The following is a 25,287-nucleotide window of genomic DNA, read 5'->3' as shown; positions in this document are numbered from 1 at the left end:
TAGGGCTGATCTTTGGGGCATGGCACTGAGCTGACAGCAGGGTCGGCAGTGTAGTGGGGAGCTGGCATCTGCCCCCATCCCCTGTGGGGCAAGGTGAAGTGCATCTCCTTGGGGCTGTGGGTCAGCGGAGGAGGTTGGGGGACTACGGGGTAGGATAGCGGCACTGGAGAGCTGGTGCACATCAACTTGAGGCGGGGGACAGCACTGGAGGGGAGTGCTGAGAGGGGCAGGGCCACTGGGAGGCTGACATCTCAGTCCTGTGGCTCTCTTCCCCCACCCCAGAGTGAGTCAAAGCTCATCCCCCTGGTGCTCGGGTCAGGGCTGCATGGCAGGGATGGGGCACTGGGGGTGGGGGTGATGGGGTGCTGAGGGTGCAGAGTGGTTGGGGCCACCAGGGGACTGGTGCTTGGGGGAGTTGGGCGTCCTGAATCTCGTCCTGTGCTCCCCCTCTGCAGGGCGAGTCGAAGCGCATCACCCTGGTGCTCCAGCAGCCGCAGGGTGGGAGCAGCCCTGCCGGACAGCGCCATGTGGTGCTGGGAAATCTGCCTGGGAAGATTGTGCTTCAGGGTAACCAGCTGGCAGCACTGAGCCAGGCCAAGGGGGTGCCAGGCCAACCAGCCAAGGTGGTGACCATCCAGCTGCAGGTGCAGCAGCCTCCAGGGGGACAGGCTGGGGGGCCACAGAAGATTCAGCTGCTGCAGCAGCCCCCGGCAGCAGGAGCCTCGGGGCAGCAGCCCGCGGTGTCAGTCTCCTCCATGCAGCAGGCCCAGGTGGTGGGCAGCCCTGGGCAGCGGCTGACTGTGCCACTCAAGGTCGTGCTGCAGCCCCAAGTGAGTGCAATGGGGAGCTGCCATGGGCTGTCTGAAGGTTCCTGGCCCAGGCCTGGGGGTATCAGGGATTCCTGGCCTCCCCTGCGGGCCAGCTCCTGAGCCCTGTCTGTGAAGGGGTTATGTTAGAGGTCGTGCCTTGCTCTGCTGCAGGGTAGGGTTTGGACTGGGGAAGTGGGTCATGGTGTATGTCCCACTGCCCCTCCCTTGCCCTCTCGGCTGGCTCGTGCAGGGCAGCTCCCTGTGGAAAAGTGGGGTCGGGGTGGTGCTGCCCCCCAAAGTCCGGCTCGTCCCAGGGCAGCTCCTGCGTGGAGACCAGGCTGGGACAGGGTGTCGTGCTTTCGTGCTCCTCCCTTCTGCCCCAGGGCAGCTCCGCGGGGAAGACGGGATCAGGGCCAGGGGGTTATGTTCTTTTCTGGCCTGTCCCAGGGCGACTCCCGGGGAAAGCTGGCTCAGGACAGGGGATCATGCTCTTATCCCCCCTGCACCAGGCCAGCTCCTCCCAGGGTGGCTCGCCTGGGCTCTCAGTGGTGAAGGTGCTGAGCAGCAGTGAGGTGGCAGCACTGTCTGGCCATGGCCTGCGGGGTGGCTCGGAGGAGACCCGCAAGCTGGAGCACCAGAAGAAGCAGGAGAAGGCAAACCGCATCGTGGCGGAGGCCATTGCCCGGGCGCGGGCCCGCGGGGAGCAGAACATCCCCCGTGTGCTGAATGAGGATGAGCTGCCCAGTGTGCGGCCCGAGGAGGAGGGCGAACGCAAGCGGCGCCGCAGAGGCGGGGGCGAGCGCGGGGGGCCCAAGGAGGAGAGGACCCGCAAGGGCCGGGGCCAGGGCGGCTCTGGCAAGAGCAAAGGGCGCAGCAAGCCCAGGTGAGAGAGAGACACGCACCCGCAGAGACTTGGGCCCCCAGGTGCAGCATGCTCAGGGTGGTTGCTGTGGAGTTCCTCCACAGTCCCTTTCCCCAGCCCCTCCCATTCAGTCTGTCCCGCCTGGGCCCAGGGGACTGGTCCCTACTGTGGAACTGAGGCTGCATCAGGTGTGGGGGTGACTGGGGCTAGCTCTGGGCTGGAGTGGGAGCAGCACTTCAGGCAGCGTCTCTGCCTGTGCCACGGGGTGCCTGGCCTGCTCCCCAGTGAGGTGTGAACCCGTGCCCCCTCCCACACTCTGCCCGTCTGCCCCTAACCAGCACCATCACCCCTGTGGTGGGAAAGAAGCGGAAGCGGACGGCCTCCTCCGATAACTCTGACACCGAGGCTATGCCGGCTCCGTCCCCCCGCCAGGAGGAGGAGAGCAGCATCCAGGTGAGGCCCTGGGCATGGGAGGGCAGTGGGGCAGGGGCTGTGCCCGTCGCACCCCAGGTGCAAGTGGGGTGCCTACCCTACGGTACAGCAACCCCATAGGGGCACAGCATCCGTGATGGGGAGTCTCACGCTCCTGTGCGCCTGCAGAAGCGTCGCTCCAACCGGCAGGTGAAGCGGAAGAAGTACACCGAGGATCTGGACATAAAGATCACAGACGACGAGGAGGATGAGGAGCTGGATGTGACCGGACCGGTGCGGTCCGAGCAGCTGCCTGCGCCACAGCCGCCCGCCCCTGAGCCGGAGGGGGAGACCCTGCCTTCCATGCAGTTCTTTGTGGTGAGTCCCCCACCAGCCTGCCTGGGCTGGGTGGGGAGCAGAAACACTGCTGCTTACGCCTGCCCCTGGGGCAAGCCTGCCCTGGCCCCCTCGGGGAGTGGGGGGCACACAGCTAGGGATAGGTCTGCATTCACTGGGCGGGGGTGGGGGCAACTCCTGGGATGTGTCACTGCCTCCCGTGTCCCCCTGCAGGAGAACCCCAGCGAGGAGGATGCTGCCATCGTAGACAAGGTGCTGTCCATGCGGGTGGTGAAGAAGGAGGTGAGCATGCAAGCTGTGGGGAGGGCTTCTGCGTCGCGAGGCCAGGCAGGGTCTGGGGTCTGGGGGGCTGGCCAGGAGGGGGCTGACGTGAGGGTGTGTGGGAGCAGCGTTAATTCCTCCCCTCTCTCTGCAGCTCCCTTCAGGGCAGTTCACGGAAGCGGAGGAATTCTTTGTCAAATACAAGAACTAGTAGGTGTCGCGCCCTTGCCTGTAGCGTCTGGTCGCCGCTCCCCCTGGAGTGCTCCAGCCCAGCTCCCCGCCTGTCCCTGTGTGGTGTGGAGGAGGTGCCGCCTCAGCTCAGAGTTCCCTCTGCTGGGGCCAGAGGGGCAGCAGACGGGTTTGGAGCACCTGATACCAGAGACCCTGGGGGAAGGGGCTCGGAGGTGATGGTTCACCTCTGCCTGCGTGTGGCAGTGGTGTCCAGCTGGGGGAGGCCAAGGAGCAGGGGACGGGGGGATAGCCTTTTTGAGCTGGTCAAAATGGTGCTTTGGCAGAAGTTTTCCCTCAAATGCCCAGAGGTTTGTTGGCGCCATGCCTATTGCAACCAAGCTTCTGACGAGAAGGTTCTCGTTCGGGGGAATGGCTGTGAAGTGCCCATGTTCCAATTTGCCTGGCCTTTTGTCTCACCACGTTGCGGGGCACGAACCCCCCTGTGGCAGGCTTTCTGAATGCAGAACATGACCTCACTTCTGGCCAGGACTGAGATCTCTGCTGGGGTGTCTGTCTTGATTTAATGGCTCTGCCCTTCCTACAGCTCTTACCTGCACTGCGAATGGGCCACCATTGCCCAGCTGGAGAAGGACAAGCGAATCCACCAGAAGCTCAAGCGCTTCAAGACCAAGATGACCCAGATGAGGCATTTCTTTCATGAGGTATTTGGGGGTGGAAGACAGGGGAGCCGCAGGGTCTGGGCAGCTGTGATGCTTCCTGGGGACACCCGGGGCTGTGAGGCCCCTCGCTACCCTCTGCCCTGTGTGGGAGGAAGCCCTGTCTGTGCCTGCTGTGGTCAGCTGCCCAACTCCACAGGCAAGTGTCATGGGAGTGCGGTGGGTGGGGGGGTGACCGGCCTTGCGCCCCCAACTGAAGCCGGATGTGACTCGCAACCAGCAGGCAGCACAGAAGGTTCATTAGTCAATAGGGACGCAAGGTAGCCCAGAACCCAGACGCAGTCAGTGCGATCCATCTTTGGGAGAGGGGCCCCAGAACTAGAGGCCTGGCCCCCTTACTGAGCCCCAGGCCACTTCAGGCTGCCCCTCTCTCAGCTTGTAGTCCCAGCCAGACACCTCCTCCCTCTGGGGCTCAGATTAGGAAAGCTGTCAGCTGTGTGTGGTGCCCAAAATTCCCATCGCCATGTAGGTGTTGGTGCAGTTTCCAGGCAAACTAGGGCGCACAAATGGGGTTAATATAATACAGGACAACTCACATACCACATAAGGTGAATAAAATACCCACTTCATCCCAAATACCCAAGGGCTGAACGAGAGCCCCTGGATGGGTTTTCTTTTGGTCTGCAGCCTGGAGCATGGGTCACTCGCGGGCAGTCAAGGACGGATGCCCCATAACGTGAAGTCTGAGAATGTGAGGAGCTCAGCCAGTGATTGGGGGAGGCGTACGTGTGTGTGTGCGTGTTATAGGAGCAGGTGGAACTCAGCGAGGGAGATGTGAGCGAGCGAGTGACAGGAGCAGTTGAGCGGGAGCCAGGGACTGCCATGTGCAGGAGGTCAGGCTGGACAATCCAGATGGTCCCTTTTGGCTTTGAAGCATCTGTTGCCGCTGGCCTGAGAGCAGCATTTCACCCAGGTGACCTGCCGTGACCTCAAGCCCCTCAGAACATAATTTCTGGCACAGAGCCAGCACTCCGTAAATATTCTCAGTCAGTGCACGTCCTGTGGACTGGTGGGTGCTGGTTCATGGAGCAGACCTCACCTATCACCCTTAAGTGACTCAGCAGGACCCCGGGAAGCCCTCTGCAGCCATGGGACTGTCTCCTGCACTTCAGCAGCAGGGGCATCGGAGGGTGGGAGCTGGGGGTCTGGTGCTGGCCTTCCTTAGCCAGGATGGGTGGTGTTTGCAAGCCCCAGCCCTCCAGGAGACTGGAGAGCGAGGGAGGGGAGTTACGTACATCTCCCCTGCAGGACGAGGAGCCCTTTAACCCCGACTATGTAGAAGTTGACCGGATCCTGGACGAGTCCCACAGTGTCGACAAGGACAATGGAGAGGTGACCGGGATAGGGGGAAAAGGGAGACCGTGGCAGTGAGGTGCTGGGGAGCAATGGGGTCTGTGGCCTTGGAGTGATGTGCCAAGGAAACTTGGTCAGGTGCTGGGAACAGGCCCCAGTGGCCTTCCCTTGTTCTCTCCTCCCAGTGGGGACCCCTGGCCCGGTTGGGCGGAGCTGCTATGGTGGTGGTTGGGGATGAGCTGTGGGCAGGGGCCGTGTGAGCCCCATGTGACGGTGGGACTGTCCCTGCAGCCGGTGATCTATTACCTGGTGAAGTGGTGCTCTCTGCCTTACGAGGACAGCACCTGGGAGCTCAAGGAGGATGTGGATGAGGGGAAGGTCCGTGAGTTCAAACGCATCCAGGCCCGGCACCCAGAGCTGAAACGGGTGGTGAGTGACTGTCTTTGGCTCCACCCACCCCTGCCTCGTCCTAGTCCTGCAAACCCAATTGCATCCAGGCCCGGCATCCAGAGCTCAGACTTGTGGTGACTTTCTGACTCCGCCCCCAGTACAAATACATCCCGGTGGTGCGTTCATATTTACAGTAAAGTCGTTCGTGTCCAGCAGCCACGGGACCAGGAGGTTGAGAGATGTTAAAACATTTGGGATAACAGAGAGCTATACCTATCAAGGCATAGCACTAAAGAAAAACATGATTAGATAATAAGAAACAAACAAGACAAATTGTAGAATACTTTATTTGTCAACAACAGCAGCATTGTGCTCTAAACTTGTACTGTGTTTGCTGTATTTATTAGTGTTTGTTTTCACTATACTGTACTTACGGAAAGCGTAACTTAAAGTCGCTTACAGTTTGAATGCTGGTTATTTGAGAGTTCTGGATAATGGAATGCCAGTTAGAAAAGAGTTTACTGTACAGTGAGGGCCCTGGCTCCATCTCCCAATCTCCTAGGCCTCATTGCATCCAAGCCCTTTGCTTGACAGAGTGACAGCTCCCAGCTCTGCCTTCTAATTCCCTAAACCCGTTTGTACCTGGGCCCTGAGCTCAAGGGCACAGGGAGTGCCAGCTGGGGGTTGGCTCCCTATCTGGTTCCACCCGCCTACCATCCAGCTCAGAAGAATGGTGAGCGACCATCCCATGCTAGACTGATGTTGCTGTTGCCCCCAGCTCAGCCTTCTGCTCCATCCCTCCCACCCCAAAAACAGCAGGTCAGGCACGTGGAATGACTTTGCATGGTGAGTGACAGCTCCTGGCTCCACTCCCTCCTGTTCCAGAAATGCCCAGCTCCCCAACCTCCAGTGCATGCTGAGAGAGCTGCCCTCCTGTCCTGGCTTCCTTCTGTGCAGCCCTCTCATCACCCTGATGGGGAACCCCTGTCCCTCTAGGCTCGCCCCCAGGCCATCTCCTGGAAGAAACTGGAGCTCTCCCACGAGTACAAGAACCACAATCAGCTGCGGGAGTACCAGCTGGAAGGGGTCAATTGGCTGCTCTTCAACTGGTACAACAGGTGAGCTGGGGACTGTGAGGCAGGGAAAAGGGGTGGGGCCAGGTGAGCTGGAGAGAGGGAATGGGAAGGGGCGGGTCCAAGTGAGCCTAGTGCAGAACCTCCCCCCTTGTGGGGGAGCAGGGGAGGAGGCGGTTGTGGGGCGCTGAACCCTGGTTCTCCCTACTGCAGACAGAACTGCATCCTGGCGGACGAGATGGGGCTGGGGAAGACCATCCAGTCGATCGCCTTCCTGCAGGAGGTGTACAATGTGGGTATCCGGGGCCCCTTCCTGGTGATCGCCCCCCTCTCCACCATCACCAACTGGGAACGGGAGTTCAACACGTGGACCGAGATGAACACCATCGTCTACCACGGCAGCCTGGCCTCGCGCCAGATGATCCAGCAGTACGAAATGTACTGCAAGGACTCCCGGGTATGGGTCAGGGGAGTGGACACCAAGGATGCCGGGCGGAGGGGGGGCGCAGGGCGGGGGATGATTCCTCCCCACCCCACACATGTACTGCTGGGATGCCTGGGGGCAAGGCACTCTCCCACACACAAGTACTGCTGGGACTGCCGGGGGTCGAGGAGCATAGGGGGACCCTCCCACACACGTACTGCTGGGACTGCCGGAGGGGAGGATGCACGGGGGGTGAAGAACTTTCTCTCTCTCTCTCTCACTGCTGGGGCTGTCAGGGGACAAGGCACTCTCCCATACACACATACTGCTGGGACTCCTGGGGGTCGAGGAGCTTAGGGGGACCCTCCCACACACGTACTGCTGAGACTGCCAGGGGGTGAAGGTTGCACGGGGGGGGGGGTGTGAGGTACTCTCCTGCGTACACGTACCGCTTGGGCTGCCAGGGGGTGAAGGATGCACGGGTGGGGGTGAGGTACTCTCCCGCGCACACGTACCGCTGGGGCTGCCAGGGGGTGAAGGTTGCATGGGGGGTGAGGCACTCTCCGCACACACGTACTGCTGAGACTGCCAGGGGGTGAAGGTTGCACGGGGGGGGTGTGTGAGGTACTCTCCTGCGTACACGTACCGCTGGGGCTGCCAGGGGGTGAAGGATGCACGGTGGGGGTGAGGCACTCTCCGCACACACGTACCGCTGGGGCTGCCAGGGGGTGAAGGTTGCATGGGGGGTGAGGCACTCTCCGCACACACGTACTGCTAGGGCTGCTGGGGGGTGAAGGTTGCACGGGGGGTGAGGTACTCTCCCGCATGCCCGCACGCACGCACAAAAGTGCACTGCTGGAATTCCCAGGGCAGGAGAGGCACACCAGGGCACCCATATATGGGTGAGCGGAAAGGGTGGTCATGGCTGTACTGGTGAGACTCCCGGCTGCAAGGCAGGGCCCCAGCAGGGCAGGCAGCGCTCCAGAGGGCAGAGGATGGAGGCTGAGGGATGTGCCACCAGGAGGCAGGTCTCCTGTCCTGGAGCACTGTGCCAAGGCTGTCCTTGCCCCCCAGGGCCGGCTCATCCCCGGTGCCTACAAGTTCGACGCGCTGATCACCACCTTTGAGATGATCCTGTCGGACTGCCCTGAGTTGCGGGAGATCGAGTGGCGCTGTGTCATCATTGACGAGGCGCACCGCCTCAAGAACCGCAACTGCAAGCTGCTCGACAGCCTCAAGCACATGGACCTGGTGGGATGGCGGTCGGGGGTGTGGGGGAGGCCTGGGCTGTAAGGTGGGGGGAGCAGCCTTTGGGCTGGGTGGCTTGGAGAAGAAGGGGGAGGGGAGGTGCAGGGCTGGCCCCTGACTCCTCTCCCTGCCCTCCCAGGAGCACAAGGTGCTGCTGACGGGCACGCCGCTGCAGAACACGGTGGAGGAGCTCTTCAGCCTGCTGCACTTTCTGGAGCCTTCCCAGTTCCCCTCCGAGGCGGAGTTCCTCAAGGATTTCGGGGACCTCAAGACAGAGGAGCAGGTAAGGGGCGGGGGGGCAGGACTCTGCCCTGCCCCACTGCCCGGCCCTCCTCGTCAGCCCCACTGCCTGGCTTTCCATGTGCCTTGTTCTGCTGCCACATGCCCCTCCCTCCACCACCCTTCCCTGCCGCCCCTCCCTCCTGTGTCCCCCATCCTCCGTGAGCCCTGTCCTACTCTGCTGTCCTGTCTGCCAAATGCCCCTCGTCCCCCACCGGCCATGCCTTCCCAGCCACACGCCCCTTGTGCCCTGCCCTCATCCTGTCCCGGTTTATCCTTTCTCCTGTTCACAACACTAACCCTTGATCCCAGATTGCCGCCCCTGTGCTGAGCGCCTCCCCACACCAGCCCTGGACTGTACCCAGCCCCTCCCTCCCCCTTGGATGCAGACTGCTCCCTGTCCCCCTGCGCTGACCCCTCCCGCCCTGCTCCCAGGTGCAGAAGCTCCAGGCCATCCTGAAGCCCATGATGTTGCGGCGGCTGAAGGAGGATGTGGAGAAGAACCTGGCGCCCAAGCAGGAGACCATTATTGAGGTGGAGCTGACCAACGTGCAGAAGAAGTACTACCGGGCCATCCTGGAGAAGAACTTCTCCTTTCTGTCCAAGGGCGCTGGCCACACCAACATGCCCAACCTGCTCAACACCATGATGGAGCTGCGCAAATGCTGCAACCACCCCTATCTTATCAACGGTGCGGGCGGGGAAGGGCCTGGCCTGGCCTGGGCGGGGGCTCAACTTCAGGCAGGGCCATCTCAGCATCTCTTGAGCCTACGCTACATGTCCCCCGCGTGCGTCCCCTGTTCCAGCACAGCCCCTCACTGGCAGGGGCTCTCCCCTTGGTCAGGGCTGCCCCTGGCCACCAACACCTGCCCCCTCCCTGCGCCAGCCCCGTGCTGTAGAGGCTGCTGCACTCCCAGGTAACCCCCTTGCTCCCCTCCAGGCGCAGAGGAGAAGATCCTGGCAGAGTTCCGGGACGCCTGCCCGCACTCCCTGCCTCACGACCTGCACCTGCAGGCCATGGTGCGCTCAGCCGGCAAGCTGGTACTGATAGACAAGCTGCTGCCCAAGCTCAGGGTGGGCGGGCACAAGGTGCTGATCTTCTCCCAGATGGTGCGCTGCCTCGACATCCTGGAGGACTACCTCATCCAGCGGCGGTGAGGGGGCGCAGGGGCTGCACATGGGACCGTGGGGCGCAGGAGCGGGGCCAGCAGCGGTGGGGGGCTGCCCATGTGCCAGCTGGCAGCAGGAGAGGGGCGGGGCCCGCGGCAGTGGGTGGCTGCCTGTGTAACAATAGGGGGCAGGAACAAGTGTCGGGTCTCGGCTCATGCAGTACAGCCTGTCCATACGTAGATGTGGCGGCTGGGAGGGGCATCCTGGGGCTTGTGGCCTGGCAGCTGGAGGTGCAGCAGGGGTTGGCAGTTCCATCCAAATGTTCTGTGTCAGCGTGGTGCCCCCTTCCTCCCAGGTACCTGTACGAGCGGATCGACGGACGGGTGCGGGGGAACCTGCGCCAGGCGGCCATTGACCGCTTCAGCAAGCCCGATTCGGACCGCTTCGTCTTCCTGCTCTGCACACGGGCTGGTGGCCTGGGCATCAACCTCACCGCCGCCGACACCTGTATTATCTTCGACTCTGACTGGAACCCCCAGAATGACCTCCAGGTATTAAGGGGAGCCCCAAACCCTGTCCCACAGCCCTTTCAACCTGAACTGGGACCCCCAGAGCGACCTGCACAGAGCAGGGACACCCCCATCCTCCACTACGCCAAACCCCATATAGATTCTCTTACCCTGCCTCCCCACACCCACACACACCCATCCCCTTCTACCTGGACTGGACTGGGACCCCCAGAGCGACCTGCACATAGCAGGGACCCTCCCTCCTGCTACTACTCCAAACCCCATATACCTTCTCTTACCCTGCCTCCCCCCCGCCCACACACACCCATCCCCGTCTACCTGGACTGGACTGGACTGGGGCCCCCAGAGCGACCTGCACAGAGCGGGGACCCTCCCTCTCCACACTACTCCAAACCCCATATAGCTTCTCTTACCCTGCCTCCCCCCCCACCCACACACACCCTTCCCCTTCTACCTGGACTGGACTGGGGCCCCCAGAGCGACCTGCACATAGCAGGGACCCTCCCTCCTGCTACTACTCCAAACCCCATATAGCTTCTCTTACCCTGCCTCCCCCCCCGCCCACACACTCCCTTCCCCTTCTACCTGGACTGGACTGGGGCCCCGACAGCGACCTGCACATAGCAGGGACCCTCCCTCTCCACACTACTCCAAACCCCATATAGCTTCTCTTACCCTGCCTCCCCCCACCCACACACACCCATCCCCTTCTACCTGGACTGGACTGGGGCCCCCAGAGCGACCTGCACATAGCGGGGACCCTCCCTCCTGCTACTACTCCAAACCCTGTATAGCTTCTCTTACCCTGCCTCCCCCGCCACCCACACACACCCTTCCCCTTCTACCTGGACTGGACTGGGGCCCCCAGAGCGATCTGCACAGAGCGGGGACCCTCCCTCCTGCTACTACTCCAAACCCCATATAGCTTCTCTTACCCTGCCTCCCCCCCGCCCACACACTCCCTTCCCCTTCTACCTGGACTGGACTGGGGCCCCCACAGCGACCTGCACAGAGCGGGGACCCTCCCTCTCCACACTACTCCAAACCCCATATAGCTTCTCTTACCCTGCCTCCCCCCACCCACACACACCCTTCCCCGTCTACCTGGACTGGACTGGGGCCCCCAGAGTGACCTGCACATAGCAGGGACCCTCCCTCTCCGCACTACTTCAAACCCCATATAGCTTCTCTTACCCTGCCTCCCCGCCGCCCACACACTCCCTTCCCCGTCTACCTGGACTGGACTGGGGCCCCCACAGCGACCTACACAGAGCGGGAACCCTCCCTCCTGCTACTACTCCAAACCCCGTATAGCTTCTCTTACCCTGCCTCCCCCCCGCCCACACACACCCTTCTCCGTCTACCTAGACTGGACTGGGGCCCCCAGAGCGGGGACCCTCCCTCCTGCTACTACTCCAAACCCCGTATAGCTTCTCTTACCCTGCCTCCCCGCCACCCACACACTCCCTTCCCCGTCTACCTGGACTGGACTGGGGCCCCCAGAGCGACCTGCACAGAGCGGGGACCCTCCCTCCTTCTACTACTCCAAACCCCGTATAGCTTCTCTTACCCTGCCTCCCCCCTGCCCACACACACCCTTCCCCGTCTACCTGGACTGGACTGGGGCCCCCACAGCGACCTGCACAGAGCGGGGACCCTCCCTCTCCACACTACTCCAAACCCCATATAGCTTCTCTTACCCTGCCTCCCCCGACCCACACACACCCTTCCCCGTCTACCTGGACTGGACTGGGGCCCCCAGAGTGACCTGCACATAGCAGGGACCCTCCCTCTCCGCACTACTTCAAACCCCATATAGCTTCTCTTACCCTGCCTCCCCGCCGCCCACACACTCCCTTCCCTGTCTACCTGGACTGGACTGGGGCCCCCAGAGCGACCTGCACAGAGCGGGGACCCTCCCTCCTGCTACTACTCCAAACCCCGTATAGCTTCTCTTACCCTGCCTCCCCCCCGCCCACACACACCCTTCTCCGTCTACCTAGACTGGACTGGGGCCCCCAGAGCGGGGATCCTCCCTCCTGCTACTACTCCAAACCCCGTATAGCTTCTCTTACCCTGCCTCCCCGCCACCCACACACTCCCTTCCCCGTCTACCTGGACTGGACTGGGGCCCCCAGAGCGACCTGCACAGAGCGGGGACCCTCCCTCCTGCTACTACTCCAAACCCCGTATAGCTTCTCTTACCCTGCTTCCCCCCTGCCCACACACACCCTTCCCCGTCTACCTGGACTGGGGCCCCCAGAGCGATCTGCACAGAGCGGGGACCCTCCTTCCTGCTACTACTCCAAACCCCGTATAGCTTCTCTTACCCTGCCTCCCCCCTGCCCACACACACCCTTCCCCGTCTACCTGGACTGGACTGGGGCCCCCAGAGCGACCTGCACAGAGCGGGGACCCTCCCTTCTGCTACTACTCCAAACCCCATATAGCTTCTCTTACCCTGCTTCCCCCCTTCCCACACACACCCTTCCCCGTCTACCTGGACTGGACTGGACTGGGGCCCCCAGAGCGACCTGCACATAGCAGGGACCCTCCCTCTCCGCACTACTCCAAACCCCATATAGCTTCTCTTACCCTGCCTCCCACCTGCCCACACACACCCATCCCCTTCTACCTGGACTGGACTGGACTGGGGCCCCCAGAGTGACCTGCACATAGCAGGGACCCTCCCTCCTGCTACTACTCCAAACCCCGTATAGCTTCTCTTACCCTGCTTCCCCCCTGCCCACACACACCCTTCCCCGTCTACCTGGACTGGGGCCCCCAGAGCGATCTGCACAGAGCGGGGACCCTCCTTCCTGCTACTACTCCAAACCCCGTATAGCTTCTCTTACCCTGCCTCCCCCCACCCACACACACCCATCCCCTTCTACCTGGACTGGACTGGGGCCCCCAGAGCGACCTGCACATAGCGGGGACCCTCCCTCCTGCTACTACTCCAAACCCTGTATAGCTTCTCTTACCCTGCCTCCCCCGCCACCCACACACACCCTTCCCCTTCTACCTGGACTGGACTGGGGCCCCCAGAGCGATCTGCACAGAGCGGGGACCCTCCCTCCTGCTACTACTCCAAACCCCATATAGCTTCTCTTACCCTGCCTCCCCCCCGCCCACACACTCCCTTCCCCTTCTACCTGGACTGGACTGGGGCCCCCACAGCGACCTGCACAGAGCGGGGACCCTCCCTCTCCACACTACTCCAAACCCCATATAGCTTCTCTTACCCTGCCTCCCCCCACCCACACACACCCTTCCCCGTCTACCTGGACTGGACTGGGGCCCCCAGAGTGACCTGCACATAGCAGGGACCCTCCCTCTCCGCACTACTTCAAACCCCATATAGCTTCTCTTACCCTGCCTCCCCGCCGCCCACACACTCCCTTCTCCGTCTACCTAGACTGGACTGGGGCCCCCAGAGCGGGGACCCTCCCTCCTGCTACTACTCCAAACCCCGTATAGCTTCTCTTACCCTGCCTCCCCGTCGCCCACACACTCCCTTCCCCGTCTACCTGGACTGGACTGGGGCCCCCAGAGCGACCTGCACAGAGCGGGGACCCTCCCTCCTGCTACTACTCCAAACCCCGTATAGCTTCTCTTACCCTGCCTCCCCCCTGCCCACACACACCCTTCCCCGTCTACCTGGACTGGACTGGGGCCCCCACAGCGACCTGCACAGAGCGGGGACCCTCCCTCTCCACACTACTCCAAACCCCATATAGCTTCTCTTACCCTGCCTCCCCCCACCCACACACACCCTTCCCCGTCTACCTGGACTGGACTGGGGCCCCCAGAGTGACCTGCACATAGCAGGGACCCTCCCTCTCCGCACTACTTCAAACCCCATATAGCTTCTCTTACCCTGCCTCCCCGCCGCCCACACACTCCCTTCCCTGTCTACCTGGACTGGACTGGGGCCCCCAGAGCGACCTGCACAGAGCGGGGACCCTCCCTCCTGCTACTACTCCAAACCCCGTATAGCTTCTCTTACCCTGCCTCCCCCCCGCCCACACACACCCTTCTCCGTCTACCTAGACTGGACTGGGGCCCCCAGAGCGGGGATCCTCCCTCCTGCTACTACTCCAAACCCCGTATAGCTTCTCTTACCCTGCCTCCCCGCCACCCACACACTCCCTTCCCCGTATACCTGGACTGGACTGGGGCCCCCAGAGCGACCTGCACAGAGCGGGGACCCTCCCTCCTGCTACTACTCCAAACCCCGTATAGCTTCTCTTACCCTGCTTCCCCCCTGCCCACACACACCCTTCCCCGTCTACCTGGACTGGGGCCCCCAGAGCGATCTGCACAGAGCGGGGACCCTCCTTCCTGCTACTACTCCAAACCCCGTATAGCTTCTCTTACCCTGCCTCCCCCCTGCCCACACACACCCTTCCCCGTCTACCTGGACTGGACTGGGGCCCCCAGAGCGACCTGCACAGAGCGGGGACCCTCCCTTCTGCTACTACTCCAAACCCCATATAGCTTCTCTTACCCTGCTTCCCCCCTTCCCACACACACCCTTCCCCGTCTACCTGGACTGGACTGGACTGGGGCCCCCAGAGCGACCTGCACATAGCAGGGACCCTCCCTCTCCGCACTACTCCAAACCCCATATAGCTTCTCTTACCCTGCCTCCCACCTGCCCACACACACCCATCCCCTTCTACCTGGACTGGACTGGACTGGGGCCCCCAGAGTGACCTGCACATAGCAGGGACCCTCCCTCCTGCTACTACTCCAAACCCCGTATAGCTTCTCTTACCCTGCTTCCCCCCTGCCCACACACACCCTTCCCCGTCTACCTGGACTGGGGCCCCCAGAGCGATCTGCACAGAGCGGGGACCCTCCTTCCTGCTACTACTCCAAACCCCGTATAGCTTCTCTTACCCTGCCTCCCCCCTGCCCACACACACCCATCCCCTTCTACCTGGACTGGACTGGACTGGGGCCCCCAGAGTGACCTGCACATAGCAGGGACCCTCCCTCCTGCTACTACTCCAAACCCCGTATAGCTTCTCTTACCCTGCTTCCCCCCTGCCCACACACACCCTTCCCCGTCTACCTGGACTGGGGCCCCCAGAGCGATCTGCACAGAGCGGGGACCCTCCTTCCTGCTACTACTCCAAACCCCGTATAGCTTCTCTTACCCTGCCTCCCCCCTGCCCACACACACCCTTCCCCGTCTACCTGGACTGGACTGGGGCCCCCAGAGCGACCTGCACAGAGCGGGGACCCTCCCTTCTGCTACTACTCCAAACCCCATATAGCTTCTCTTACCCTGCTTCCCCCCTTCCCACACACACCCTTCCCCGTCTGCCTGGACTGGACTGGACTGGGGCCCCCAGAGCGACCTGCACATAGCAGGGACCCTCCCTCTCCGCACTACTCCAAACCCCATATAGCTTCTCTTACCCTGCCTCCCACCTGCCCACACACACCCATCCCCTTCTACCTGGACTGGACTGGACTGGGGCCCCCAGAGTGACCTGCACATAGCAGGGACCCTCCCTCCTGCTACTACTTCAAACCCTGTATAGCTTCTCTTACCCTGCCTCCCCCCCGCCCACACACTCCCATCCCCGTCTACCTGGACTGGACTGGGGCCCCCAGAGTGACCTGCAGGTATTGGGGAGCCTCCGAACACCGAACTCGCTGTAGCTTCCCCCACAACCCCATCCCGGCCCTCCCACATCACCTTCAACCCAGACTGGAACCCCCCAGAGTGACCTACAGGTACCGGGGGACCCCTGGTGCCCCATTCCACTAAAGCTCCCCCAGCCCCATTCCACACACCCCTACCTCCTGTGTCACCTTTGGTCTGATGACTGGAACCCCCAGAGCAGACTTGCATGTACCAGGGGAACCTCCCGCGTCCTCTTTGACTCACACTGGGACCCGCAGGTACTGGGGGACCCCCCGCCAGCACCTCACAGCCACATTCCACAGCTCCCAATCTCTGCATCACCCATGACTCTGACTAGGACCCCCAGAGGGCCCTGCAAGTAGGCAGGACCCTCCCCATCTCACATCCTGTCACTGTTCTGTGCTGTCTCTAGGAGCTAACAGGGTTCCTTGGCCTTCCCTTCTTGGACCGCCCCACCGCATTCTTCTTTCTGCAGGGCACCCGGAGATCCTGGGTCGCTCCACCTCCCCCATCCCCCCCACCACCCTTCAGGGCTTCCCAGCCCTCTGCGTGCTCTTCCTGGGCCGCCGGCAGGCAGGCACCCACCTTGACGCCCCTCTCTCCAGGCACAGGCACGCTGCCACCGGATTGGGCAGAGCAAGGCGGTGAAGGTCTATCGACTCATCACCCGCAACTCCTACGAGCGTGAGATGTTCGACAAGGCCAGCCTCAAGCTGGGGCTAGACAAGGCCGTGCTGCAGTCCATGAGTGGGCGCGAGGGCAGCATTGCCGGGGTGAGTGTGGCGCGAGCCATGGCGCTAGGCAGGGTAACCAGAGCAAGAGCTTGTGGAGGCTCAGCCTCTGTTGATGCTCTGCAGAGGGGTCGGGGTCCCTCCACACGGCCCCACACACAGGCGAGCCAGGCACTGAGGGCAGGGGGTGCCCACGCTGCCCATTGGGGGCTGACCTGGGACCACAAGTGGGAGCCGAGGGCTGGGGAGGACCTGTGACCCGGTCCTGCCCTCCCAGATCCAGCAGTTCTCCAAGAAGGAGATTGAGGACTTGCTGCGCAAGGGGGCCTACGCAGCCATCATGGAGGAGGATGATGAGGGCTCCAAGTTCTGTGAGGAGGATATTGACCAGATCCTGCTGCGCCGCACGACCACTATCACCATCGAGAGCGAGGGGAAGGGCTCCACATTCGCCAAGGTAACCCCGGCTCCCCCATGGAGAACCTCCTTCACCAAGGTGACCCCAGCTCCTTGGAGAGCTCCCTCTTCCCCAGAGTACGCCCAGCTGCCCTGCGGAGGGCCAGGGCAGGAGACCCCTCTGCCAAGGTGCCCCGGTCTTCCCCCAGCTACCCGCACAAACATCCCTCGTGGAGAGTCCCATAGGCTCTGCCAAGTCGCTCCCGTGCGGAGCGAGGGCAGGGGCTCCACCTGCCCTCAGGGCACCCCCAGTGCTTGCCATGGAGAGCTCTCCCTTGGCCAAGGCACCCTGGTCCCCCCCCACCTAACCCTTCTGCATCCTTTGTGGAGAGTGAGTGGAAGGGCTCCGCTTTCACCAAGGTACCATCAGCTTCTCCCACATCCTCCACAGAGAGCCAGGGCTGGGGCTTCCCCTGCAGGTACCCTCCAGTGCCCGGGCTGCCCCTTGATAACCGTAGCACACCCTGTCCTGATGCCTTCTGCAGCTACTCCTGGCTGTTTCCTAGGGGAGTGAGGGCAGGGGCACCCCCTTGGCTGTGGCCCAACTCTGTCCCCACCAGAGGGGCCATGTCTCCCATGCACCCTGTGGGAGGCACAGCAGGACCAGAGACAGGCGTGGTTGCTGGGAGACCTCGGGCGAGTGCTCCTTGCCCCACACTGCCGGTCAGCTCTGCCCCCTGCTCGCCTCCAGGCGAGCTTTGTGGCCTCGGAGAACCGCACGGACATCGCCCTGGATGACCCCAACTTCTGGCAGAAGTGGGCCAAGAAGGCGGACCTGGACCTGGACCTGCTCAACAGCAAGGTGCGGGGAGGGGAGCAAAGGTGTGGGGCACAGCACCAGGAGAGTATGCAGGGGTGTGTCAGGAGGCCGGGGTGGGGAAGCGCACATGGGTGGGGGAAGCTAGTGGGAATGTGGGGAGGGTCAGGAGGCTGTGAGCGGCCAGGAGAACAGGGGGAGCAGCAGGGACCCCACGGCCCCAGGACCACGCATCCTCACACAGGCTGGGCAGAGGGAGGGGACAGGTGCTCCCTAAGGTGGATGAGAGTGGCTGCTTCCCTCTGAGCTGCAAGCCCCCACGCTCCTGAGCTCCCCACCACAGGAGCTCTCACCTGTGTCCCCCGCGGGGGCACCGGCACCTTGCATTGCAGGGTCCCCCAAGCCTCAGTCTGCCATGAGCAGGAGCATGTTGGAGATCCACAGGAGGGGCTGGGCCCTTCTGCTGCCAGGCTGAGCGACACCAGGGGGACGGGGTGCCCCCAGAGCTGGCTGTGCGCCTTGTCCCCTTGGTATGTGACACCCCTTCTGCCCCAGAACAACCTGGTGATTGACACACCGCGGGTGCGCAAGCAGACCCGGCACTTCAGCACCCTGAAGGATGATGACCTGGTGGAGTTCTCTGACCTGGAGAGTGAGGATGAGGAGCGGCCACGCTCCCGGCGCCATGACCGGCACCACCCGCTGCACCACTCGTATGGGCGCACCGACTGCTTCCGTGTGGAGAAGCACCTGCTGGTCTACGGGTGAGGGGGGTTGGGGGGCGGCGTTGACCCAGCCAGTCTCCCAGAGCTGTGGGTACAGGGGGAGGGAGGAGACAGCGGCTGGGAACACTGTGGCGTGTATTTGGGGCAGGGGGGTTGTCCCGGGGCCAGTGCTGTCCCAGTCACCCCCCCAGGGCTGTGAGTGCAACGAGACAGGACAGTGTAGCTGGGAACTCTGGGGGTGTATTTATGGGCTCCTGGGGCTGTGGGTGCAGGGGGAAAACTAGTCCAGCCAGGTTCCTCGTAGGTGGGGCTTTGCAGGGGTTCCTAGGTCTGGCACTGACCCAGGTGGCTCTTGACAGCTGGGGCCGCTGGCGTGAGATCCTGTCCCACGCGCGGTTCAAGCGGCGCCTGTCGGAGCGTGATGTGGAGACCATCTGCCGTGCCATCTTGGTCTACTGCCTGCTGCACTACCGAGGCGATGAGAACATCAAAGGCTTCATCTGGGATCTGATCAGCCCGTCGGAGAACGGCAAAGCCAAGGAGCTGCAGAACCACTCTGGTGAGGGGCCCCCACTGTCCCCAGCTGCCACCCTGTCTGTCTCCCCTCCTTTGGACACCCTTCATCTCTCCCCATCCTTTTGACAGGCCTGTCCATACCTGTTCCGCGGGGGCGCAAGGGCAAGAAGGTGAAGTCCCAGAGCACCTTTGATGTCCACAAGGCTGAGTGGATCCGCAAGTACAACCCTGACACGCTCTTCCAGGATGAGAGCTACAAGAAGCACCTCAAGCACCAGTGCAACAAGTAAGGGACCTGGGCATCTGGGCGTCCCCCAAAATACACACGCACACATCACTGTTACAGGAGCAAGGCCTCCGGGTTCCCGCCAGCGTGCATGCACGCGACACTGGTGCAGGTGACCCAGGCGTCCGGGTTCCCGCCAGCGTGCATGAACATGACACTGGTGCAGACGACCCAGGCGTCCGGGTTCCCGCCAGCGTGCATGCACGCGACACTGGTGCAGGTGACCCAGGCGTCCGGGTTCCCGCCAGCGTGCATGAACGTGACACTGGTGCAGACGACCCAGGCGTCCGGGTTCCCTCCAGCGTGCATGCACGCAACACTGGTGCAGGCGACCCAGGCGTCCGGGTTCACGACAGCGTGCATGCACGCGACACTGGTGCAGAAGACCCAGGCGTCTGGGTTCCGTCCAGCGTGCATGCACGCGACACTGGTGCAGAAGACCCAGGCGTCTGGGTTCCATCCAGCGTGCATGCACGCGACACTGGTGCAGAAGACCCAGGCGTCCGGGTTCCCTCCAGCGTGCATGCACACAACACTGGTGCAGGCGACCCAGGCGTCCGGGTTCACGACAGCGTGCATGCACGCAACACTGGTGCAGAAGACCCAGGCGTCTGGGTTCCGTCCAGCGTGCATGCACACAACACTGGTGCAGACGACCCAGGCGTCCGGGTTCACGACAGCGTGCATGAACGTGACACTGGTGCAGACGACCCAGGCGTCCGGGTTCCGTCCAGTGTGCATGCACACAACACTGGTGCAGAAGACCCAGATGTGCATCCACTCAGCACTGGCACAGAGACCTGGCTGCTCCCCTCCAGCTGGGGCTGGGAGCCAGGCCTGGCACTGCCCAGTGTGGGCTTGGAGCCGTGTCTGACCTGTGCGGTGCCCCTGCAGGGTGCTGCTCCGGGTACGGATGCTCTACTACCTGCGCCAGGAGGTGATCGGGGACCAGGCTGGCAAGGTGCTGGCTGGGGCCAATGCCAGGTAAAGGACCTTACCCCCCACCCCCACCCCAGTGCTCCTGGCCCTTCCCGGTCGGGGCCTGCACTCGCATCTCTCTTCCTGCAGTGAGATCGACATCTGGTTCCCACTGGTGGAGCAGCTGGAGGTGCCCACAGCCTGGTGGGACGCGGAGGCTGACAAGTCCCTGCTCATTGGGGTCTTCAAGCACGGTGCGTGTGTGGGGATGGGGGCATTGAGGGCAAGCTCTGCAGCCGCAGGGATTCCCAGCTACCCTGTGGTGTCCAGAGCATGCTAGGAAGGGAGGGGCTGGGCTGCTATGCTGCCCATCACCCGGGGCCTGGCACTGACCCCACTCCCTCCCAGCAGGCTATGAGAAGTACAACACCATGCGAGCCGACCCTGCGCTCTGCTTTCTGGAGAAGGCAGGACGCCCTGATGACAAGGCCATTGCTGCGGAGCACCGCCTGGATGTGGGGGAGGGGTGAGCGACTGCTGGGGTGGGGCTGGGCCTGGGGTGAGAGACTAGGGGGTGTGGCCTATGCATGGGGCAGGGCCTTTGCACAGGGTGCGGTAGGGGGTGAGTGACTAGGGGGTGTGGCCTTTGCACCGGGCAGGGCCTTTGCACAGGGTGTGGTAGGGGGTTGAGTGACTAGGGGGTGTGGCCTATGCATGGGGCAGGGCCTTTGCACAGGGTGTGGTAGGGGGTTGAGTGACTAGGGGGTGTGGCCTATGCATGGGGCAGGGCCTTTGCGCAGGGTGCGGTGGGGGGGTGAGTGACTAGGGGGTGTGGCCTTTGCACCGGGCAGGGCCTTTGCACAGGGTGTGGTAGGGGGTTGAGTGACTAGGGGGTGTGGCCTATGCATGGGGCAGGGCCTTTGCGCAGGGTGCGGTGGGGGGGTGAGTGACTAGGGGGTGTGGCCTTTGCACGGGGCAGGGCCTTTGCACAGGGTGCGGTAGGGGGTTGAGTGACTAGGGGGTGTGGCCTATGCATGGGGCAGGGCCTTTGTACAGGGTGCGGTAGGGGGGTGAGTGGCTAGGGGGTGTGGCCTATGCATGGGGCAGGGCCTTTGTACAGGGTGCGGTAGGGGGGTGAGTGGCTAGGGGGTATGACCTATGCACGGGGAAGGGCCTTTGCACAGGGTGCGGTAGGGGGTTGAGTGACTAGGGGGTGTGACCTATGCATGGGGAAGGGCCTTTGCACAGGGTGCGGTAGGGGGGTGAGTGGCTAGGGGGTATGACCTATGCATGGGGCAGGGCCTTTGCACAGGGTGCGGTAGGGGGGTGAGTGACTAGGGGGTGTGGCCTATGCATGGGGCAGGGCCTTTGCACAGGGTGCGGTAGGGGGGTGAGTGGCTAGGGGGTATGACCTATGCATGGGGCAGGGCCTTTGCGCAGGGTGCGGTGGGGGGGTGAGTGACTAGGGGGTGTGGCCTTTGCACGGGGCAGGGCCTTTGCACAGGGTGCGGTAGGGGGTTGAGTGACTAGGGGGTGTGACCTATGCATGGGGAAGGGCCTTTGCACAGGGTGCGGTAGGGGGGTGAGTGGCTAGGGGGTGTGGCCTATGCACGGGGCAGGGCCTTTGCACAGCGTGTGGTGGGCGGTAGGAGTGACATAAGGGGGTGGCCTGGGCCAAGCAGCAGCAGCAAGGAAGAGGCTGCTCACGAGCTGGTCCCAGCCCACCAAGCTTTGCAGTCTGGCTCACAGCACCTCCCGTGGCAGGGAGCAGCGCTGCTGATGTCCCTGCGGGTGGGGTCAAGGCCGGAAGGCTCACCCGCCCCAGTGCGGAGAGCCATGTGGAGCTGCCAGTGGGTTGGAGCAGTCTGTGGCTGTGGGCAGGCAGGGAAGCCTCACTTGAGAGTGCTGGTGGCTGGGACCTGCTTAGATAAACACGTCCCAGCCACAGCACCTTCCTCTACACCCCTCGCCCCAGGCCACAACCCACTCCCAGACCCCCCCCTTCCTTCACTGCCCCCCCAGCCCAGAATCCTCTGTTGCATCCACACACCCCTTCACCCAGACTCCCTCCGAGCCCCCCAGCCCAATCCCCCTCCACGGCCCTGCTTCCCCCTCCACAGAGAAGCATGACTGGAGTGGCCCCCACTAAAAATTGTGGTCCAGCCCTGGTCTAGGGGGTGGGATCTGTAGGTGGGGTGGGGGTGAGATGAGAGACTGGTGGTGGGGCTTGGGCCCAGAAGAGAAGAAGTGACTAGGGGGTGGGCCCTGGGTAACCTGTCCATGGGGATGTGCCTGGAATGACAGGCCGTGCTCTGACCTACCCCTCAGCAGTGCTTGGCTCTGATGTGGGAGGGAATGAGCTCAGCTTGCCACCCATGGAGACCTGGGGCTGTTCTCGGGGGACCGCTAACCCCTCCCTTCCCCCCACCTCTCACAGGGCGGACTTTGACAAAGACTGTGAGGACCCTGAATACAAACCACTGTCTGGGCCAGCCAAGGAGCAGGATGAGGAGGTGAGACCTGCTCCTGCCCCCAGTCCGCCTCACAGTGCGCCCCCTACCCTCTCAGTGCTCCCCATTGTCCCCCTGCCCTTGGGTCTACCCTCAGCCCAGCCCCTCACTGCCTCCTGGGAATGGGGTCTCTCTCTCTCTTGGAGGGTGAAATGCTCAGTGTCTCTTTCCTTCCCCCTTCTTCCCCGGCCAGGGTGACCCCCTGATGCTGCTGGATGAGGAGATCTCGGTGGTGGATGGAGATGAAGGTAATGAGGTGGAAGGGAGCTGCTGGAGGCAGAAGCGGCAGGCATTTCTGCTGCGTGGGGCAGTGCTAAAGACCACACAGACCAAGATAAGCAGGCTCTGTCCCCTAGCATGCAGGCTGGGTAGGGGAGTGAAGTTTGCACGCACTGGGGGGCTCTGAGCACCCCCGCAGGCCAGCTGGGAAGGGTGTGAGAGAATGCAGGGACTGCAGGCCCTGGAAACTCTAACCCCTGCAGGCTAGCTGTGCTGTAGGGGATGCAAGGTCTGTGTGCCCTTGGGGGGGCTCTGACCTCTCCAGGCCAGCCTCAGAGGGTGCAGCTCCTGTGAGCACTTGGATCCTTTGACTTCTGTTGCCCCCCTAAGGTCAGCCACCTCAGCCCGGGCACCTTTTCTGGCCACCGGGCTCAGCGCTCACAGCCCGGCTGCGGCGCCTCATCACAGCCTACCAGCGCAGCTACAAGCAGGAGCAGCTGAAGATGGAGGCGGCAGAGCGGGGTGACCGGCGACGTCGGCGCTGTGAGGCAGCCTGCAAGCTCAAGGAGCTGGTGCGCCGGGAGAAGCAGCAGCGGTGAGGCCCAGGCAATGTTCAGGCGGAGGGGAGAGCCCCACAGGGTCACATGCAGCCGGGCGGGGGGTGGGGTGTGGTGCAGGACAAGGTGCGTCTCCCCGGAGGCTGGCTCAGGCCCTTCCGCTCATGGAAGCTCTGTTGGTCCCTGCCCTCAGTTGGACACGTCGGGAACAGTCAGATTTCTACCGTGTGGTGTCCAGCTTTGGGGTGGAGTACGACCCGGATGCGCTGCGCTTTCACTGGAGCCGCTTCCGTGCACTGGCCCGGCTGGACCGCAAGACAGATGAGAGCCTCACCAAATACTTCCATGGATTCGTTGCCATGTGCCGGCAGGTGTGCCGGCTGCCCCCGGCCGCCAGCGATGGTGAGTGTCTGTCTGTCTCTCTCTCTCTGCTGGCTGACCATCTCTCTGCTGGCTGACCCCAGCCGCCAGCGACAGTGTCTGTCTGTCTGGCTCTTTCTGCTGGCCTACCCCAGCTGCCAGCGACAGTGTCTGTCTCTTTCTCTCTGCTGGCTGCCCCTGGCCGCCAGCAATGGTGAGTGTCTGTCTGTCTGTCTCTCTCTCTCTGCTGGCTGACCATCTCTCTGCTGGCTGACCCCAGCCGCCAGCGATGGTGTCTGTCTGCCTCTTTCTCTCTGCTGGCTGACCCCGGCTGCCAGCGACGGTGTCTGTCTGTCTCTTTCTCTCTGCTAGCTGACCCCAGCCGCCAGCAACAGTGTGTGTGTGTGTGTGTCTGTCTGTCTGTCTGTCTGCTGGCTGACCCCAGCCACCAGCGACGGTGTCTGTGTGCCTCTTTCTCTCTGCTGGCTGACCCCGGCCACCAGCGACGGTGTCTGTCTGCCTCTTTCTCTCTGCTGGCTGACCCCGGCCACCAGCGATGGTGTCTGTGTGCCTCTTTCTCTCTGCTGGCTGACCCCGGCCGCCAGCGACGGTGTCTGTCTGTCTCTTTCTCTCTGCTAGCTGACCCCAGCCGCCAGCAACAGTGTGTGTGTGTGTCTGTCTGTCTGTCTGCTGGCTGACCCCCGCCGCCAGCGACAGTGTCTGTCTGGCCACCCATGACAGTGCCTCTCTCTGTCTGTGCTGGCTGCCCTTGGTCACCAGCAAGGGTGGCTGTCTGTCTGCCAGCGATGATGAATGTCTTTCTGTGCTGGCTGCCCTTGGCTACCAGGGGAAAGGGTGTCTGTCTCTGTGGGGCAGTAACCCTGAGTGTGTGCCTGTGTGCCAACTGCAAGGACAGGCGGGTTTGTGGGGTGTTGGGCTCCCACAGTCTGACACCCTCCACCTCATCGTTCCCTGCAGAGTCCCCAGATCCCACACTGTTCATTGAGCCCATCTCAGAGGAGCGGGCCTCCAGGACGCTGTACCGTGTGGACCTGCTGCGCCGGCTGCGGGAGCAGGTCCTGTGCCACCCATTGCTGCAGGAGCGCCTGGCCCTGTGTCAGCCTCCAGGCCCCGAGCTGCCCGCCTGGTGGGAGTGTGGGCGGCATGATGGGGAGCTGCTGCAGGGGGCGGCCCGCCACGGGCTGAGCCAGACCGACACCACCATCATGCAGGATCCAGACTTCTCCTTTCTGGCTGCCCGCCTCAGCTACCTGCACAGCCGGGCTGGGACACCTCAGCCTCCTGTGGGAGGGGCTGGGGCCCCGGCAGCCTCCCCCCTGCTCCCTGTGCCTGAACCACCAGCTCCGCTGCTGCCTGCGCTGCTCCCCAAGCCTGACTCGGCTGAGGACTCGGACTCGGAGCTCGACCTGGGGAAGCTCTCTCCCTCCACCTCCGGGTCGTCGTCGTCCTGCTCCGAGGACAGCGAAGATGAGCGGGGTGAGCACGGGGATGGCTGGGTATCCCCTAACTTCCCTGAGCTGGGCTGTTATCATGGGCCCCCTGAGGAGCACGGGGAAGTGCCCTGGCCTGAGGGAGGCAGGCCTGTCTGTGGGCTCATGGAAACCAAGGCGCACA

General features: G+C 62.9%; 1 protein-coding gene across 2 annotated transcripts in view; it reads left to right on the top strand.

Moving 5' to 3' along the window:
* CHD8 (chromodomain helicase DNA binding protein 8) overlaps positions 1–25,287 on the top strand; it is a 40,291-nt gene that overhangs the window by 10,674 nt on the left and 4,330 nt on the right. For both annotated transcript variants that reach the window (XM_074982249.1, XM_074982252.1), the window contains exons 3-32: positions 456–830; positions 1,319–1,692; positions 2,010–2,124; positions 2,272–2,460; positions 2,653–2,721; positions 2,855–2,910; positions 3,476–3,593; positions 4,857–4,940; positions 5,193–5,330; positions 6,288–6,409; positions 6,578–6,821; positions 7,863–8,039; positions 8,176–8,319; positions 8,751–9,006; positions 9,256–9,469; positions 9,781–9,976; positions 16,223–16,390; positions 16,626–16,805; positions 17,496–17,606; positions 18,117–18,325; positions 18,646–18,845; positions 18,932–19,088; positions 19,983–20,072; positions 20,157–20,260; positions 20,418–20,532; positions 22,444–22,519; positions 22,710–22,764; positions 23,126–23,330; positions 23,486–23,694; positions 24,631–25,149. In XM_074982249.1, coding sequence (XP_074838350.1) covers positions 456–830; positions 1,319–1,692; positions 2,010–2,124; positions 2,272–2,460; positions 2,653–2,721; positions 2,855–2,910; positions 3,476–3,593; positions 4,857–4,940; positions 5,193–5,330; positions 6,288–6,409; positions 6,578–6,821; positions 7,863–8,039; positions 8,176–8,319; positions 8,751–9,006; positions 9,256–9,469; positions 9,781–9,976; positions 16,223–16,390; positions 16,626–16,805; positions 17,496–17,606; positions 18,117–18,325; positions 18,646–18,845; positions 18,932–19,088; positions 19,983–20,072; positions 20,157–20,260; positions 20,418–20,532; positions 22,444–22,519; positions 22,710–22,764; positions 23,126–23,330; positions 23,486–23,694; positions 24,631–25,149 — 5,269 coding nt within the window. The remainder of the gene's footprint in view (positions 1–455; positions 831–1,318; positions 1,693–2,009; positions 2,125–2,271; positions 2,461–2,652; positions 2,722–2,854; positions 2,911–3,475; positions 3,594–4,856; positions 4,941–5,192; positions 5,331–6,287; positions 6,410–6,577; positions 6,822–7,862; positions 8,040–8,175; positions 8,320–8,750; positions 9,007–9,255; positions 9,470–9,780; positions 9,977–16,222; positions 16,391–16,625; positions 16,806–17,495; positions 17,607–18,116; positions 18,326–18,645; positions 18,846–18,931; positions 19,089–19,982; positions 20,073–20,156; positions 20,261–20,417; positions 20,533–22,443; positions 22,520–22,709; positions 22,765–23,125; positions 23,331–23,485; positions 23,695–24,630; positions 25,150–25,287) is intronic.

The sequence above is a fragment of the Carettochelys insculpta genome, chromosome 32, assembly GCF_033958435.1.
Source record: "Carettochelys insculpta isolate YL-2023 chromosome 32, ASM3395843v1, whole genome shotgun sequence".
In the NCBI taxonomy this organism is placed as follows: Eukaryota; Metazoa; Chordata; order Testudines; family Carettochelyidae; genus Carettochelys; species Carettochelys insculpta.
The sequence above is the reverse complement of the archived record's forward strand: the minus strand, read 5'-3'. Positions and strand labels throughout refer to the sequence as shown.